The sequence below is a fragment of the Pristis pectinata genome, chromosome 29 (assembly GCF_009764475.1).
Source record: "Pristis pectinata isolate sPriPec2 chromosome 29, sPriPec2.1.pri, whole genome shotgun sequence".
NCBI lineage: Eukaryota > Metazoa > Chordata > Chondrichthyes > Rhinopristiformes > Pristidae > Pristis > Pristis pectinata.
This window is the reverse complement of record NC_067433.1, coordinates 393,634-410,454: the sequence shown is the minus strand read 5'-3', so window position 1 is coordinate 410,454 and position 16,821 is coordinate 393,634. Positions and strand designations below refer to the sequence as shown.

General features: G+C 43.5%; 1 protein-coding gene across 1 annotated transcript in view; it reads left to right on the top strand.

The window, feature by feature from the left end:
• Window positions 1-16,821, top strand: part of LOC127584214 (annexin A4-like) — an 80,658-nt gene that overhangs the window by 28,371 nt on the left and 35,466 nt on the right. The window contains exons 6-7 of the mRNA XM_052040826.1: window positions 8,356-8,446; window positions 15,233-15,312. Coding sequence (XP_051896786.1) covers window positions 8,356-8,446; window positions 15,233-15,312 — 171 coding nt within the window. The remainder of the gene's footprint in view (window positions 1-8,355; window positions 8,447-15,232; window positions 15,313-16,821) is intronic.

Below are 16,821 nucleotides of genomic sequence, written 5' to 3'. Positions count from 1 at the left end.
GCAGACGAGGTGACATTTCTGCAGAACACCTGTGCTCTGTTTGTAACTGTGATCTGCATCTCCCTGTTGCCAGTCACTTCAACTCCCACTCCCACAATATCACAGTCCTCAGCCTCCACTGCCAGGAGAATTCCAAGCACAAACTGGAAGAACAGCACCTCATTTTCCATCTTGGAACCTTGCAGCCTAATGGCATGAACATTGAATTCTCCCACTTTGGGTAATCCCCACCCCCCTTCACCACAAACCCCCCCACCATGCTGCTTTGCTTCCCTTTCTTAGCCTTTTTTTTCCCCTTTGACCCATCCCCTGGTGGATCTGCTCTCCCATCCTCCCCTGCACCTGCCTATCACTATCTCTTGCCTGCATCTACCTATCGCCACCCTGCCTCCCCCTCTTTTGTCCATCTATCACTGCTCTGCTTTCCCCTTTTCCTAACTTCAGTCTTGAAGGGTCCTGACCTGGAACATTGACCGCCTGTTTTTTCTCTACGGATGCTGCTTGGCCTGCTGAGTTCATCCAGCATCATTGTGTTTATCGTCTAGATTCCAGCATCTGCAGTTCTTTGCTTCTCTATTGAATGGACCACTTAGGATGGACTCTTAACCTCACAATCTACCTCGTCATGGCCTTGCACCTTATTGTCTGCCTGCACTACACTTTCTCTGTAATGCTATGTTCTGCATTCTGTTATTGCTTTTCACTTGTATATCTCGATGTACTGATGTGATGAAATAATCTGTGGATGGCATACAAAGTTTTTCACTGTACCTCAGTACATGTGACCATGATAAACTAATTTACCACTTCAGCACACTAATGAGAAGATAGAACTTTAACTTGAGGCTTCATCTTCCTGACCTGCTGCATTAGATGAGTAACCAAAGATCCTTTGGAACTATTCAAAGTAATAAATAATTCAACAAGTCACCATCCAAATTAGAGCAGTGTATATGATACGCAATATAGCCATCTCCCTGAGTATTAACTTCCTCTGCCACTGGCAAGTGGCTCCAGGACACAGTCTGCAGAAAGCATTGAAGTTATTTGTGCCGTCGCCTTCAGCCACACTTCCCAAATGACATCCTCCAGCAAGAAATGAGGTCAACAGGTATTTGCAGGTTTTTCTGAAGATGCACACCATCCTGGCATGGAAATATATCAATGTCCAGTCATTGTCACTGGATATAAATAGTGGAATCCCTACCAACAGCATTGAAGAAACATTTTCATCATACTGACTGCACTGGTTCAGGAATGTAGTTTGCCCACTTTCTTGAGGATATTGAGGGATGTCAAGTAAATCCTGGCCCCCAACACCCTTGTTGCATAAATGAATAAATTCCACTGAAGGCAGTGGATCAGTTTGAAATTTTGCTGTGTGCAAGATGGTTACCATAGTTTTCTACGTTGGGACCATTGCTTCACCTGGAAGTGTTGGAACACAAAGGTCTGAGCTGTAATGAAAACTTTTTTGATCTTTGGGTGGTATTGCTTTAGCCTCTGGAGAGCTGAAAACTTGTGAGTTTGTCCTAACATGTCTATTGTTGTCAATGAATTTTCAAAGGACACAATTGTTCCAGTAATTACAAATTCCGTGATATCATCATAAAGGATACATAATGGCACATGTTGATTTATTGTTGTAAAATATGAAAAACATTAATATGAAGGTGTAAAATTGTACAGTCCACACTTGCTAAAGGTCATCCTACATAATGACACAATTCTTCTGACTATTTCATTGCATCCCTGCACATTGAGCAGAGTTGTCAACTTTTCTTGAACTGAAGCTGATAATCCGATGCTGATTTGGCCCCACTATTTGTCTTGTTTAGAGAATGTACTTGCACAATAGAAAATTCAAATATTGACAGTGTTGGCTGCTTTCCCTGGCTGGCTGACTCTGCTTCTCCCTGCTGTTTGTACACAATTTATACTAAGTCATTAGGCAGCCATCTGGGTCTTAAATAGTAATCATCATTACATGTATACTGATAATCAATGTTTTCAAACTGGAGTCCTTGACTTCAGATGTCCTTGACTGTTCAGGGTGTTGTCAGTCTACCATTTCCTGGATTTATTTTGTGCCAGGTATTCCTCTTGCTACAAAAGAAATCTTTGTTTTGGGGAAGTACCTTAGTTCTACAATGGGTTTGTTATCACCTAACTTCACAAAAAAATGAACATTGTCATTTATATTTTAAAAAAAGTCCTGCTGGAGGAACTCGGCAGGCCTATAAACACTTGTCCTGAAATGAAGACCACTTTGTGTGGAAAGGGGAACTAAGATAAGTGCACTCATGAACTATGAAATGAAGCCACAGTAGCCATGTTTAGAAGGTGTCCCCTTCTGATTTAGAAGCCCCCAATTGCTTCTGTGCACTTTGCTTATGTGAATAATCAGATGCAGTGTTGCACTTGATGCAGTTTTTTTTAAAATCAATGACATCCATCAGAAACCACTGCTGCTACTGCCAACTAACGGCACGGTACAAGCAAAAAGACTTGTTTCACTGTGTTTTGATATACGTGTGACAAATAAATATCTTAAATATCTTTATCTTGTAGAAACCAGACACATTTATCCATTGATCAGCAATAACACACCATTGCCAATGCACGTCAATTGTAATGCTTTACAATAAATCAGTGAAAGATGTTTTTCTCCTCTCTGGAGCTGACAAGTTTGAGTGCTAAGAGACTTTTTTGGCCAGGAGCTTCAATAAGAGTGATATGGGGATCTGTGAAAGTGGACACAAGATAGGAAACAGCCCATTGAATGATGAAACAAACTTTAGAGGTTGCTTGTATCTGGTTCCATTGGTTACATTCTTTTTGATTTTTATCGTTTCCATGTTTAATCCTGTAGAACGCTAATCAGTTGGTGATTAGCATAATTTCAATTACATTGCTTAACTGTTAAGAGTAGTTGGTCCCTGAAAACTGTAGCACATTTGTTTCAATGGGATTAATTGTACTTGAGTTGAATCTCAAAGACCATGAATTTGTTAAACAAGGATGAGAGCATAATTTTCTATTGTTTAATTGACCTTTTTGTTTAAAAACCAGTTTGCTGGTGAAACATGGATTGAAGTTGAGGATAGCTCTTTACAGCTTTTCCCTTGATCTTCAATTTTCTCCCTCTGTAATTGGAAGCTTGGTCATGATGTGGTGCAGCATTTTGGGTAATATCAGGTTTATACAAGTAGGTAAATTTCCTGCACTGGCCAAATCTCTGCAATCTGATTAGGACATGCTGGGAGCAGGGAACAGACATGTGGCCCACATGCCCACTCTATTATCAATAAGATCACGGCTGATTTGGTTGTCGATCCTAACTCCATCCTCCTCAATTCCTTTCTAATCTAAAAGCCCTCTCAGCCTTCTATATTTATTAATGGCAGATAAGATAAAGGAGATTCCTATTGAAAGTGAAAACAGAAGTAGCTCGGGAGAGAGCAAGGATAATTAAGGATCAACGTAGATTACTATGTGTGAAGCCACAGGAAATGGATGAGATCTTAACTGAATACTATTTGTCAGTATTTACTGTGGAGAAGATTGTGCATGCTGTATGCCTTCACTTCGTCTATCTGTTTTACCTCTCAGAAGTATATACTTGTAGCCCCGGGTCCATTTGTTCAATGCTTCCCAGGATGCTGTCACTTTGTATGTCCTTCCCTAATTTAATTTCCCAAAATGCATCACTTTACAATTGCCTGAATTAAATTTCATCTTCCATTCCTTTGCCAAATTTCCCAATTGAGCTAGGTCCTATTGTAACCTTGGACCACCTTCACTGTTTATGATCCTATCTATTTTGGTATCATCTGCAAACTTGCTAATCATACCACCTACATTCTCATCCAAATCATTAATATGTGTACCAAAGAGGACAATACAGGTGTTCCCAAACAGGAAACCATGGATGAACTGGGAGATCCACTCCCTACTGAAGGCGAGGACCGCTGCACACAAATCTGGTGATCCTGATCTGTACAAGAAATCCAGATATGATCTTCGGAAAGCTATCAGGGATGCCAAGAGGCAATACTGACTCAAAGTAGTCCCAGACCAGCCGTCAGTTATGGCAGGGCTTACATGCCATAACAGGCTACAAGATGAAGTTGGGCTGCATAGTTAACAACAGCGCATCCCTTCCTGATGAACTTAACGCATTCTATGTTCCAATGCAACTGAACCTGTGATCACAGTTGAGGACGTAAGATCAGTCTTCCAGAGAGTGAACATAAGCACCTGGCCCAGGTGGTGTCCCTGGCAGTGTGCTCAGATCTGGTGCTGATCAGCTGGCAGAAGTATTTGTGGACATATTTAACCTCTCCCTGTTTCAATCTCAGGTTCCCACCTGTTTTAAGATGACCACTATCATTCCAGTACTGAAGAAAAACAAGGTAACGTGCCTCAATGACCACCAATCAGTGGCTCTGACATCCACCATCATGAAGTGCTTTGAGAGGTTGGTCATGGCATGCATCAACTCCAGCCTCCCAGACAATCTTGACCCACTGCAATTCACCTCTTGCCGAAACAGGTCTACAGCGGATGCTGTCTCTGTGGCCCTACACTCAGCTCTAGACCTAGGACTTAACACCTCCCTCTGTGACTGGATCCTTGACTTTCTAACAAACAGACTGCAATCAGTGAGGATAGGCAGCAATACCTCAGGCACAATTATTCTCAACACTGGTGCCCTACAAGGCTGCATCCTCAGCCCTCTACTCTACTCCCTACATACTCATGACTGTGTGGCAAGATTCTGCTCTAACTCCATCTACAAGTTTGCAGATGATACCACTGTTGTAGGCTGTATCTCGAACAGTGAGTTGGAGTACAGGAAGGAGAGAGAGAGAGCTTAGTGGAATGGTGTCATAACAACAACCTTGCCCTCAATGTCAACAAAAGAGCTGGGCAATGACTTCAGGAAAGGGGGCAGAGTATATGCACTTGTCTACATCAATGGTGCTGAGGTCGAGAGGGTTGAGAGCTTCAAGTTCCTGGGAGTGAACATCACCAACAGTCTGTCCTGGTCAAATCACGTAGATGCCACAGCCAAGAAAGCTCACCAGCGCTGCTACTTCCTCAGGAGCCTAAAGAGATTCAGTGTGACTCTCACCAACTTTTACCAATGCACCATAGAAAGCATCCTACCTGGATGTATCACGACATGGTATGGCAACTGCTCTGCCCAGGACCGCAAGAAACTGCAGAGAGTTGTGGACACAGCCCAGGACATCACAGACATCAGCCTCTCCTCCTTGGACTCTGTCTTTACCTCTCGTTGTCTTGGTGAAGCAGCCAGTATAATCAAAGACCCCACCCACCCAGGACATTCTCTCTTCTCTCCTCTTCCATCGGGTAGAAGATACAGGAGCCTGAGGGCACGTAGCACCAGACTTAAGGACAGCTTCTACCCCACTGTGATAAGACTATTGAACGGTTCCCTTATATAATGAGATGGACTGTGATCTCATGATCTACCTTGTTGTGACCTTGCACCTTATTGCACTGTACTTTTCTCTGTAGCTGTGACACTTCACTCTGTACTGTTGGGCTCTGTCAATGCACTCTGTACTATCTCAATGTAACTGCACTGTGTAATGAATTGACCTGTACGATTGGTATGCATGACCAAGTTTTTCACTGTACCTCAGTACAAGTGACATAATAATAAAAACCAATATCAATACAAAAATCTCTAGGGCCCCAGCAATCTCTTCCCATAATGTGCTAGGATATAGAACATTACAGCAAAGTAAGGCCCTTCAGCCCACAATGTTGTGCCGACATTTTATCCTGCTCTAAGATCTATCTAACCCTTCCCTCCCACATAGCCCTCCATTTTTCTATCATTCATGTGCCTATCTAAGAGTCTCTTAAATGTCCCTAATGTATCTGCCATATATCTGGTCAGGTCCCAGGGATTTATTTACTTTATGCATTTCAAGACCTCCAACACCTCCCTGCCCTTTTGCTCTTAATACATCTGTAGAATCTTTGGCTTTGGCAGATAAGGAAAAGGAGAAGCCTATCTTGTGCCCTCTTTGCCCTCCTGATTTCCATCTTAAGTGTACAATAACAGCATTTAAAAGACATATGGATAAGTGCATAGATAGGAGGGGTTTGGAGGGATATGGGCCAAACACTGACAAATGGGACTAGCTTGGTGGGCACAGTGGTTGGTATGGATGTGTTGAACCAAAGGAACTGTTTCAATGCTATATTACTCTGACTGTAAAGGTAATCCTCCATCCCTTGTATTCCTCAAGGGATGTTAATTATATAAACATTGGTTGGGCCACACTTGGAGTATTATGTGCAGTTCTAGTTGCCACACTACAGGAAAGGTGTGATTAAGCTAGAGAGGGTGCAGAAAAAATTCACAGGGAGATTGATAGGCTGAGTCTGTTTTTCTGGAGCTAAGGAGGCTGAGAGAGATAGAGGCACAGATTAGGTAGCTAGCTAGATACTAAGGGTGTTTAAAACTAGGCATAGGCTGGAGTGTGAGGGAGGACATTGAAAGGAGATCTGAGGGATAGTAGTTGATATCTGGAATGAGTTGCCAGAAGAGGTGGTGGCACAAGTCTGTGGGGTTGGGAATTACAGTGATTCACAACTCGCTGCGAGGAAATGACATCTTATCTGCCTTTTTAATTTGTACTTGTTTTTGAAATTAAAATTGTCTTTTAAGCAGTTTGGTCTCATTTGGATGCTTTTCCCTCCTGTATTAATAGAGCAAGTGAGAAGGTGACTGTGTTGGAGTTGAACTGCTAACTCAATGAAACCAACTCTTATCGAGAATCTGGTGGGATTTTTTTCATAATGGACTATCTCATGCTCCCCTTCTACCAATCACAACTGATTATAGGAAAATAAATAAAACTGAAGATGATGGAATCTGAAACAGAAGCAAACAAAGGGAAACGAGTTAACATTTTGGGTTGGTGACCCTTCAGAAGTAGGGTAAACAGGGGAATGATATGAATATTACCCTTGCCTGACTAATCTTATTCAAGGCTTGTGAAATTGATATTTGGATTTTGTCCTTGAGTCATTCTATTCTGTGAAAACACTTAGCTCCTTGTTCTTATTTAAAACTAGAGATGATTTTATTTTATCATTCTTCCTCCTATTCACTGTTTACTCGGTGACCAGAATTTCAACTTTGATCGTTCCCTTTAGCTTGGCACCAGGTACAAGTGTCTCTGGTTAAATATTACTGATATGTGAATGAAATGCCCTTTATCACATTGTAGTCAGTGATGTTTTCATCTTGTCATCAAGCTGCAAAGATAAAAAGCTTCTTGTAAAAATTCTTGATTGTATCTTGAAAGGTGTATTTACAAAAAACTAAACTTAGTTGTCAATAGGTTCAATTATATACCAAGTTCCTTCATTGTGTTGTCTTTCATGCACCTATTTAAACTAATCTAAAATGTTAGTTGTGAATTAATTGGCAGCACTTTCATCTGAATTGTGGCTTTGTCTTACTTTCAACACAAATTTAAACTGACCCTCGGATGTAGTGCTGAGGGAGTGCTGCAATGCTGGAGGTGCTGCCTTTCATGCTAGACTAAATCAAGCCCTGAATCCTCTGACAGAAGTAAAAGGTATCATGATGCTACTTTGAAGAACAAAGAATTGTTTTTCAGTCTTCTAATTTGTATTTATCTCCAGAATAGAATTGCTTTTTATCTAATTATATTTTGCTGGTCTGTGGGAACTTACACTGCACAAACTGGCTGTTGCATCCCCCACATAACAGGTAGTGACTATACTTCTAAAGTACTCCCTTCTTTATAAAGTTCTTTTAAACACAAACAACCTTGTATAAATGAAATCTTTCATCCTGAAGGACTACAAATCTTGGAAATGAACCCCACAATCTCTCAACTCCCCTTTTTGTCTTAATGGTGTCCAGGCTGGCTGTGACTTTTAGAAAATGTTCCTCCATTAACCAATAGCATTTAAGGATAAGTCAATGAACTGACCCTTCACACTGTAGTTCATTGTCATTTAGATTTTACTGGTACTGAATGTCTGCCTCGATCACTTAAGCAACAGTTACCAGGAATGACTCATCACGCAAGGGATTTTAAAACTCAATGCAATAATTCAGGATGCCTAATGGACTGTTCAGTTTTACAGATGCTTACTTAATTGTTTTTACAACTGTGGAAATGTTTCTTGGTTTGTTTTAAATACATCACAATTGATGTATTTGCCATGGTATCAATATTTTTATACAATCTACATGGCAGGTGTTAATCAATTGTAAATGTGTTCAATTTCTATGAAGTCCAAAAAGATGTAACCAACTGTCTTTATCCATAGGGCGCTGGTACGGATGAAGGTTGTTTGATTGAAATTTTGGCTTCGCGGAATAATCGCGAAATCCAGCAGATTGTTGCCACTTACAAGAAAGGTATTACTTTCTATGTTTAAAAAAATATCCCGAAATGTAGTTTAAAACTGCTTCTTGCTAAAAGTCATAGGGTTGGATGTTGAACTGTAATTGAAGGCTTATCTGCACTGACTTTAAATGATGGGCAACTGCTCTTTCATGTCTTTTTAAGAAAAGACACCAAGGAAATATAGTGTCCTTCTATGCCTTGTCTATTTAAATGTCTGTCTAAATATCTCTTTAAAGTATTAATTGTATCCGATTTTACCATCTCCCTAGCAGTGTATGCCAGATATTAACCACCGTTTTTTCAAAAAATAATTATCCCTGGTATCAAAGTCAAAGCTTGTTTTTGATACTCCTATCACTTGGAAAAGATTTTATCTACCCTATCTATGCCTCTTGTAATTTTGTATACCTAGAATTTAATCCTAAATGTGTATCTGCCAATGCTCCACCCAACTTTCCATCTGATCTATATCCTTCTGTAGATTTAGATAACTTCCTCACTATCCAAAACACCATTGATATTTTTCAGATCATCAACAAATCTACCTCTTACGTTCTCATCCAAGTCATTAATATGTATCACAAACAGCAAAGGTTGTAGTACCAATCCCTGCAGTGTTACACTTGTCACAGACTTCCAATCAGAAAAGAACATGCTTGCACCACTACTCTCTGCCTTCTATCACCAAGCCAGTTAGATACAATTAGCCAGTTTGACTTGGATCCTATGTGCCTTAACCTTCCAGACAAACGTACTATGCAGGACCTTGTCAAGTGGCTGACCAAAATCCAGATAGACAATATCAATTACACTGCCTTCATTGATCTCCTTTTACCTCCTTAAATCTCAATCAAATTAGTGAGACAGGATTACCTCTGAACAAAGCCCTGATCAGTCCCTGCCTTTCCAAATGTACATAAATCCTGTCCCTTAGAATTTTCTTCAATAACTTTTCTGCCATGGATGTAAGGCTCACCAGCCTGTAGTTGACTGGCTTATCCTACTATTTCTAGTCTTCTGGTACTTCACTTGTAGCTAACAAAGATGCAATAGTCTTCATCAGAGCCCCAGCAATCTCCTCCCTTGTTTCCCTTGGCATTCTGGGATAGATTTCATCTGGCCCTCTATTTGTCCACCCTCGTGTATTCCAAGACATCTAACGCTTCCACCTTTAATATTGACGTGCTCTAGACTATCAACACATCCCACCCTGAACCTAATATCCTCCATGTCCTTCTCCTTGGTAAATACAGGTGAGAAGTCTTCATTTAGGACCTCATCAGCATTCCCTAGCTTCAAACATGGATTACCTTCTTGCTCCTAATATACTCGTAGAATATGGAACATTACAGCACAGTACAAGCCCTTCGGCCAACAATGTTGTGCCAACATTTTATCCTGCTCTAAGATCTACCTAACCCTTCCCTCCCACATAGCCCTCCATTTCCCTATCATTCATGTGTTTATCTAAGAGTCTCTTAAATGTCCCTAATGTATCTGCCCCCGCAACCTCTGCTGGCAGTGCGTTCCAAGCACCCACCACTGTTTTTAAAAAAAAAACAAAAACAAAAAACTTGCCCCTGACACCTCCCTTGTATGTTCCTCCAATCACCTTAGTTATGCCCCCTCATGTTAGCCATTGTCTCCCTCAGGAAAAAGTCTCTGGCTGTCCACTCAATCTATTGCCTCTTATCTTGCACACCTCTATCAAGTCATTTCTTAAAGATGATAAGTCACCTCTTGATAATGTCTTGGGAATCTTCTTAACTTTGCCAACCAAGGATATTTCACAGCCTCTCTTTGCCCTACTAATTTCTTTCAATTTTTTTTTTTACTATTTTTCCTTCTACACCCTCTATAGTCCTTGAGAGACTTGCTTGATTAAAGTTGCCTATACCTGTCATATGTTTCCTTATTTTTCCTGATCAAACCTTCAATAAACTTTTCTTCCAAAGTTCCCGAATCTTGCCATCTTTACTCTTTTGTCAGAACATGTTGACCCTAAACTCGCAATTTTTGGATGTCATTTTACCACAAATATCTACTCCCAATCTGCATTCACCAGATCCTTTTTTGCACTATCGAAATCTGCCTCTTCCCAATTTGAGGACCAATGTTCTCCCCGTGACTGCGTGGGTTTCCTCTGGGTGCTCCGGTTTCCTCCCAGATTCCAAAGACGTACAGGTTAGGAAGTTGTGGGCATGCTATGTTGGCGCCAGAAGCATGGCCACACTTGCGGGCTGCCCCCCAGAACACTCTATGCAAAAGATGCATTTCACTGTGTTTTTCGATGTACATGTGACTGAAGATATCTCATCTTATCCCTTTCCGTAACTACCTTGAAACAGAAAATTATGAGCACTGTTACCAATGTGTTCCCCAAATGACACTTTCACCACCTGCCCAGTTTCATTTCCTAAGGCAAGTTCAAGTACAGCCTGAGAAACAAAGGACTGCAGATGCTGGAATCTCGATGGAAAACACTGATGCTGCAGGAACTCAGCAGGCCAGGCAGCATCTGTGGAGAAAAGCAGGCGGTCAGTGTTTCTGGTCAGGACCCTTCTTCAGGACTGAAGATAGGAAAAGGGGAAGCCCAATATATAGGAGGGAAAAGCAGAACAGTGATAGGTGGACAAAAGAGGGGAGGCAGGGGTAGGCACAGGGTTGTGATAGGTAGATGCAGGTAAGAGATAGTGATAGGTAGGTGCAGGGGAGGAAGGGTGAGCAGATCCACTGGGGCTGGGTCAAAAGTAAGAAGAGCAGGGGGAAGAAAAGGTAGAAGAGACTAGGAAAGGGAAGAAGCATGGTGGGGAGGGTGTGAGGAGGCATGGGTGGGGAGTACCTAAAATGGGAGAATTCAATATTCATGCTGTTAGGCTGCAAGGTTCCAAGATGTAGTGTAGTGTATATGGATTTCAGCAAGGTGTTTGATAAGGTACCCCATGCGAGGCTTATGGAGAAGGTGAGGAGACATGGGATCCAAGGGGACATTGCAGTGTGGATCCAGAACTGGCTGGCCCACAGAAGGCAAAGAGTGGTTGTTGAAGGGTCTTATTCTGAGTGGAGGTCGGTGACCAGTGGTGTACCTCAGGGATCTGTAGTGGGACCCTTACTCTTTGTGATTTTTATAAATTACCTGGATGAGGAAGTGGAGGGGTGGGTTAGTAAGTTTGTGGATGACATGAAGGTTGGGGGTGTTGATAGTTTGGAGGACTGTCAGAGGTTACAGAGGGACATAGATAGGATGCAGAGTTGGGCTGAGAAGTGGCAGATGCAGTTCAACCCAGATAAGTGTGAAGTGGTTCATTTTGGTAGGTCAAATATGTTGGCGGAATATAGTATTAATGGTAGGACTCTTGGCATTGTGGAGGATCAGAGGGATCTTGGGGTCCAAGTCCATAGGACGCTCAAAGCGGCTGTGCAGGTTGACTCTGTGGTTAAGAAGGCATAGCGTGTATTGTCCTTCATCAACCGGGGAATTGAATTTAGGAGCCGAGAGGTATTGTTGCAGCTATATAGGTCCCTGGTCAGACCCCACTTGGAGTATTGTGCTCATTTCTGGTCGCCTCACTACAGGAAGGATGTGGAAGCCATAGAAAGGGTGCAGAGGAGATTTACAAAGATGCTGCCTGGAATGCGGAGCATGCCTTATGAAAGCAGGTTGAGGGAACTTGGCCTTTTCTTCTTGGAGAGACAGAGGATGAGGGGGGACCTGATAGAGGTGTATAAGATGAAAGGTATTGATCGGGTAGATAGACAGAGGCTTTTCTGCAGGGCTGAATTGTGGTGGCCACAAGAGGACATAGGTTTAAGGTGCTGGGGAGTAGGTATAGAGGAGATGTCAGGGGTAAGTTTTTTACTCAGTGGTGAGTGCGTGGAATGGGCTGCCGGAAACGGTGGTGGAGGCTGATAAGATAGGGTCTTTCAAGAGACTGTTAGACAGGTACATGGAGATGAGAAAAATAGAGGGCTATGGGTAAGTCTAGTAATTTCTAGGGTAGGGACATGTTCAGCACAGCTTTGTGGGCCGAAGGGCCTGAATGGTGCTGTAATTGTTCTATGGAAAATGAGGTGCTGTTCCTCCAGTTCGTGCTTGGAATTCTCCTGGCAGTGGAGGAGGCCGAGGACTGACATATCAGTGATAGTGTGGGAGGGGCAGTTGAAGTGACTGGCGACGGAGATGCAGATTGTGGTTATGGACAGAGCGCAGGTGTTCTGTGATACAGTCATCTAGTCTGCGTTTGGTCTCACCAATATAGAGAAAGCCACACTTGGAGCACTGAATGCAGTAGATGATATTAAGGGAGGTGCAGGTGAATCTGTCTCACCTGAAAGGACTCTTTAGGTCCCTGAATGGAGGTGGTGTAGGGGCAGGTGTTGCACCTATGGCGGGGGCAGTGGAAAGTTCCTGGGGTGGGATGGAGGAGTGAACTAGGGAGTCACGGAAAGAGCGGTCCCTGCAAAAGGCAGAAAGGGGTGGGGGGGTAATATATGCTTGGTGGTAGGGTCCCGTTGGATATGATGGAAGTGGAGGAGAATGACGTGTTGGATACGTAGGCTGGTGGGATGAAATTGGAGGACAAGGGGGACCCTATCCTTGTTTGGTCGGGTGGGGGGGAGGGGTGAGAGTGGAGGTGTGGGAAATGGCAGAGATACAGGTGCGAGGTCCCCCAATCACAGTCAGGGGGAAGCCCCGGTTAGAAAAGAAGTTGGACATCTCAGATGTCCTGGAGTGGAAAGCCTCATCATGGGAGCAGATGTGGTGGAGACAGAGAAATTGAGAAAAAAGGATAGTACCCTTGTAAGAGACAGGGTGGGAGGAACTGTAATCGAAGTAGCTGTGGGCGTCAGTGGGTTTGTAGATGATGTCAGTTGATAAGGAATGCCCATCTCCCCCCCCCCCCCCCCCCACTATACTTCTTCTCTTCCCTTTCTTAGCCTCTTCTACCTTCCCCCCCCCCCTTACATTTGACCCCTCCCCCAGTGGATCTGCTCTCCTCACCTCTCCTGCACCTGTCTATCACTATCTCTTACCTGCATCTACCTATCACCACCCTGTGCCCATCCCACCTCCCCTCTTTTGTCCACCTATCACTGCTCTGCTTTTCCCTCCTATATATTGGGCTTCCCATTTTCCTATCTTCAGTCCCGAAATGTTGACTGCCTGCTCTTCTCCACGGATGCTGCCTGGTGTGCTGAGTTCCTCCAGCATCATCGTGTATTTCTTCAAGTACAGCCCCTTCTCTGGCAGACCTATCTCCGTAGTGTCTCAAAAACTATCTTAAATTAATTGATCATCTTAGAAATAGGAGTTGTGCTTTTAAGTGCATTAGAAGACAAATAATATCAGTACTTTTAATTACGCAAACAGAAAATAGACTTTGAAGAGAGGTGTGGGGAGTGGAGAGAATGAGCCAGTGCACTCAGTGGGAGTGCTTGCCCAAGCTGACAGATGGGAAAGTAGACAGCATATCAGTTAAATTTCCCGTCTGTGCTTGGAAAAAGCCTGGCCCTCGGTGTCTCCTTTCCACTGCCCGTTCCAACACTTACCTGTTTTCTCTCTCTCGAGTGCTTCTCCTTCCCTGCAGCACAAGTTAGAGCTGAGGCCAATTACTTGCAGTTTTGGATGCCTGAATGTCAGGCTCTGGTCTCTGTTCCCTAACACAGGATGTAGCAGTGGGGATGGGGTGGTCAGCGGAAAGAATTTAATCTTATGGAAAGGTTCCTAAGCAGCATCCACTTTAGGAGGAAAGAGGCAGGTGGTGGTGTCTGGGCAGCAGTGAGTCTGCATTCTACTCTAGTGGAACTCCCTGAAGCCATGATAAGAAAGGTAGTTATCTCTTGGGACATGATGAATATGCAATTCTGGGGAGAAGAGACCAGGATTGCAGGAATCCAAAAATCTTGAAAGCCAACATTTATTGCCCTTGCTGAACTGCCACCTTTTTTATTTATTCCAAAATAGACTTTATTCATCATAAAAAAAAACACAAACCATATACAACAATGAAACAGTGCAAACCTTTACATTCGAGTATGGATCAATCATTAGTGTTACCTTTTTTAGAAATCACAGCACCGATGCCACTCATGGGACTTCCTTGCCTGACCCTGTCCCTCCCTCTCCAGTGGCAGAAGAACCCTAAACTAGTCCTTCCCCACTGAGCCCTTGTGTTCACTGAACCCAGCTTCATTGCGTCCCTCAGCACCTACTCCTACATGTGCCATTCGGCAGCATTCCCTGATAGTGAACCACCACCTTCACTCCACTGCAGTAACCCATCAGTTGAGTTACAGTAGAATGGCTTGTTAGGCCATTTCAAAGGTCAGTCCAGAGTCAACCACATCAGTATGGGATTGGAGTTGCACATTGGCCAGACTGGGTAAGAGCAGTTGATTTCCTTTCCTGAATTGGAAGGGTGATTATGAAAACGTAATAGTTCTGTGATTGAGGCTAGTTTTCTTGCCTTCCAGATTATTTTAATTCACTGAATTTGCATCCCATGTCACACATGGTGGGATTCGAACTTGTATCCCTGGATTGTTGATCCAGGTTTCTGGATTACTAGCCTGGTACCTTTAACTACTTTACCTTGGTTACCTATAAGAGCTAGTTGAGTTGAAGGGGCCATAGAAAGACTTGAATATATGAATGAAATGTTTTAAAGGCTTGATTCAGTTTGGTTGGCCTGAACAATGGTTTCTGTCACTAGAGAACTGCAGTTTCTGTTTTGTTTCCTTTGCTTTTGGCTTCTATATTACTTGTCGTGAGCTAATGATTGAAACCTTGTTTTCAGAATTTGGCAACAGTCTGGAGGACGATATCTGTGGGGACACTTCTCACATGTTCCAAAGAGTGCTCGTGTCCCTAGCAACGGTAAGGAAGAGACCCCAGGGCTTAGCTGTGACCACTACCAGCACAGCTGCCCTGTTAGAACAGGATAGATCCTGTTCTTGTTGTTGGGTTGGAAACAACATTCAGAAATTAAAATGTTAACCATAGGACCGTACAGCACAAAACAGGCCCTTCAGCCCACCATGTTGTGCCGTCCATCAAACCACCCTCACACTATCTAACTCTTTCCTCCCGCATATCCCTCTATCTCACATTTCTCCATATGCCTATCCAACAAACTCTTGAACTCGTCCAACGTATCTGCCTCCACCACCACCCCAGGCAGTGTATTCCATGCACCGACCACTCTCTGGGTGGAAAAACCTCCCCCTGCCATCTTCCCTGAACCTCCCACCCATAACCTTAAAGCCATGCCCTCTCGTCTTGAGCATTGGTGCCCTGGGAAGGAGGCGCTGACTGTCTACTCTATTCCTCTCAATATTTTATATACCTCTATCATGTCTCCTCTCATCCTTCTCCTTTCCAGTGAATAAAGCCCTAGCACCTTAAGCCTCTCCTCATATTCAATACTCTCCAATCCAGGCAGCATCCTGGTAAATCTCCTCTGCACCCTCTCCAATGCCTCCACATCCTTCCTATAATGCGGCAACCAGAACTGAACACAGTACTCCAAGTGTGGTCGAACCAGAGTTTTGTAAAGCTGCATCATCACTTCGCAGCTCTTAAACTCAATCCCACGATTTATGAAAGCTAACATCCCACTGGCCTTCTTAACTGCTCTATCCACCTGTGAGGCAACTTTCAGTGAACTGTGAATATGAACCCCCAGATCCCTCTGCTCCTCTACACTGCCAAGTACCTTGCCATTTACCCTGTACTCTGCCCTGGAGTTTGTCCTTCCAAAGTGTACCACCTCACACTTCTCCGGATTGAACTCCATCTGCCACTTGTCAGCCCAGCTCTGCATCCTATCAATATCTCTCTGTAAGCTCCGACAGCCCTCCACACTATCCACAACACCGCCGATCTTAGTGTCGTCCGCAAACCTACTAACCCAGCCTTCCACCCCCTCATCTAAGTCATCTATAAATATCACAAATAGTAGAGGTCCCAGAACCGATCCCTGCGGGACACCACTAGTCACTGCCCTCCAATCCGAGGGCACTCCTTCCACCACAACCCTCTGCTTTGTACAGACAAGCCAATTCCTAATCCACACAGCCAAGCTTCCTTGGATCCCTTGGCCTCTGACCTTCTGAAGAAGCCTACCATGAGGAACCTTATCAAACACCTTACTAAAATCCATATAGACCACATCGACCGCACTACCCTCATCAATCTTCCTCGTCACCTCCTCAAAGAACTCTATCAGGCTTGTGAGGCAAGATCTTCCCTTCACAAAGCCATGCTGGCTGTCCCTAATCAGTCCATGATTCTCTAAATGATCATAGATCCTATCCCTTAGAATCCTTTCTAACAGCTTACCCACCACAGGCGTGAGACTCACTGGTCTGTAATTCCCTGGACTAT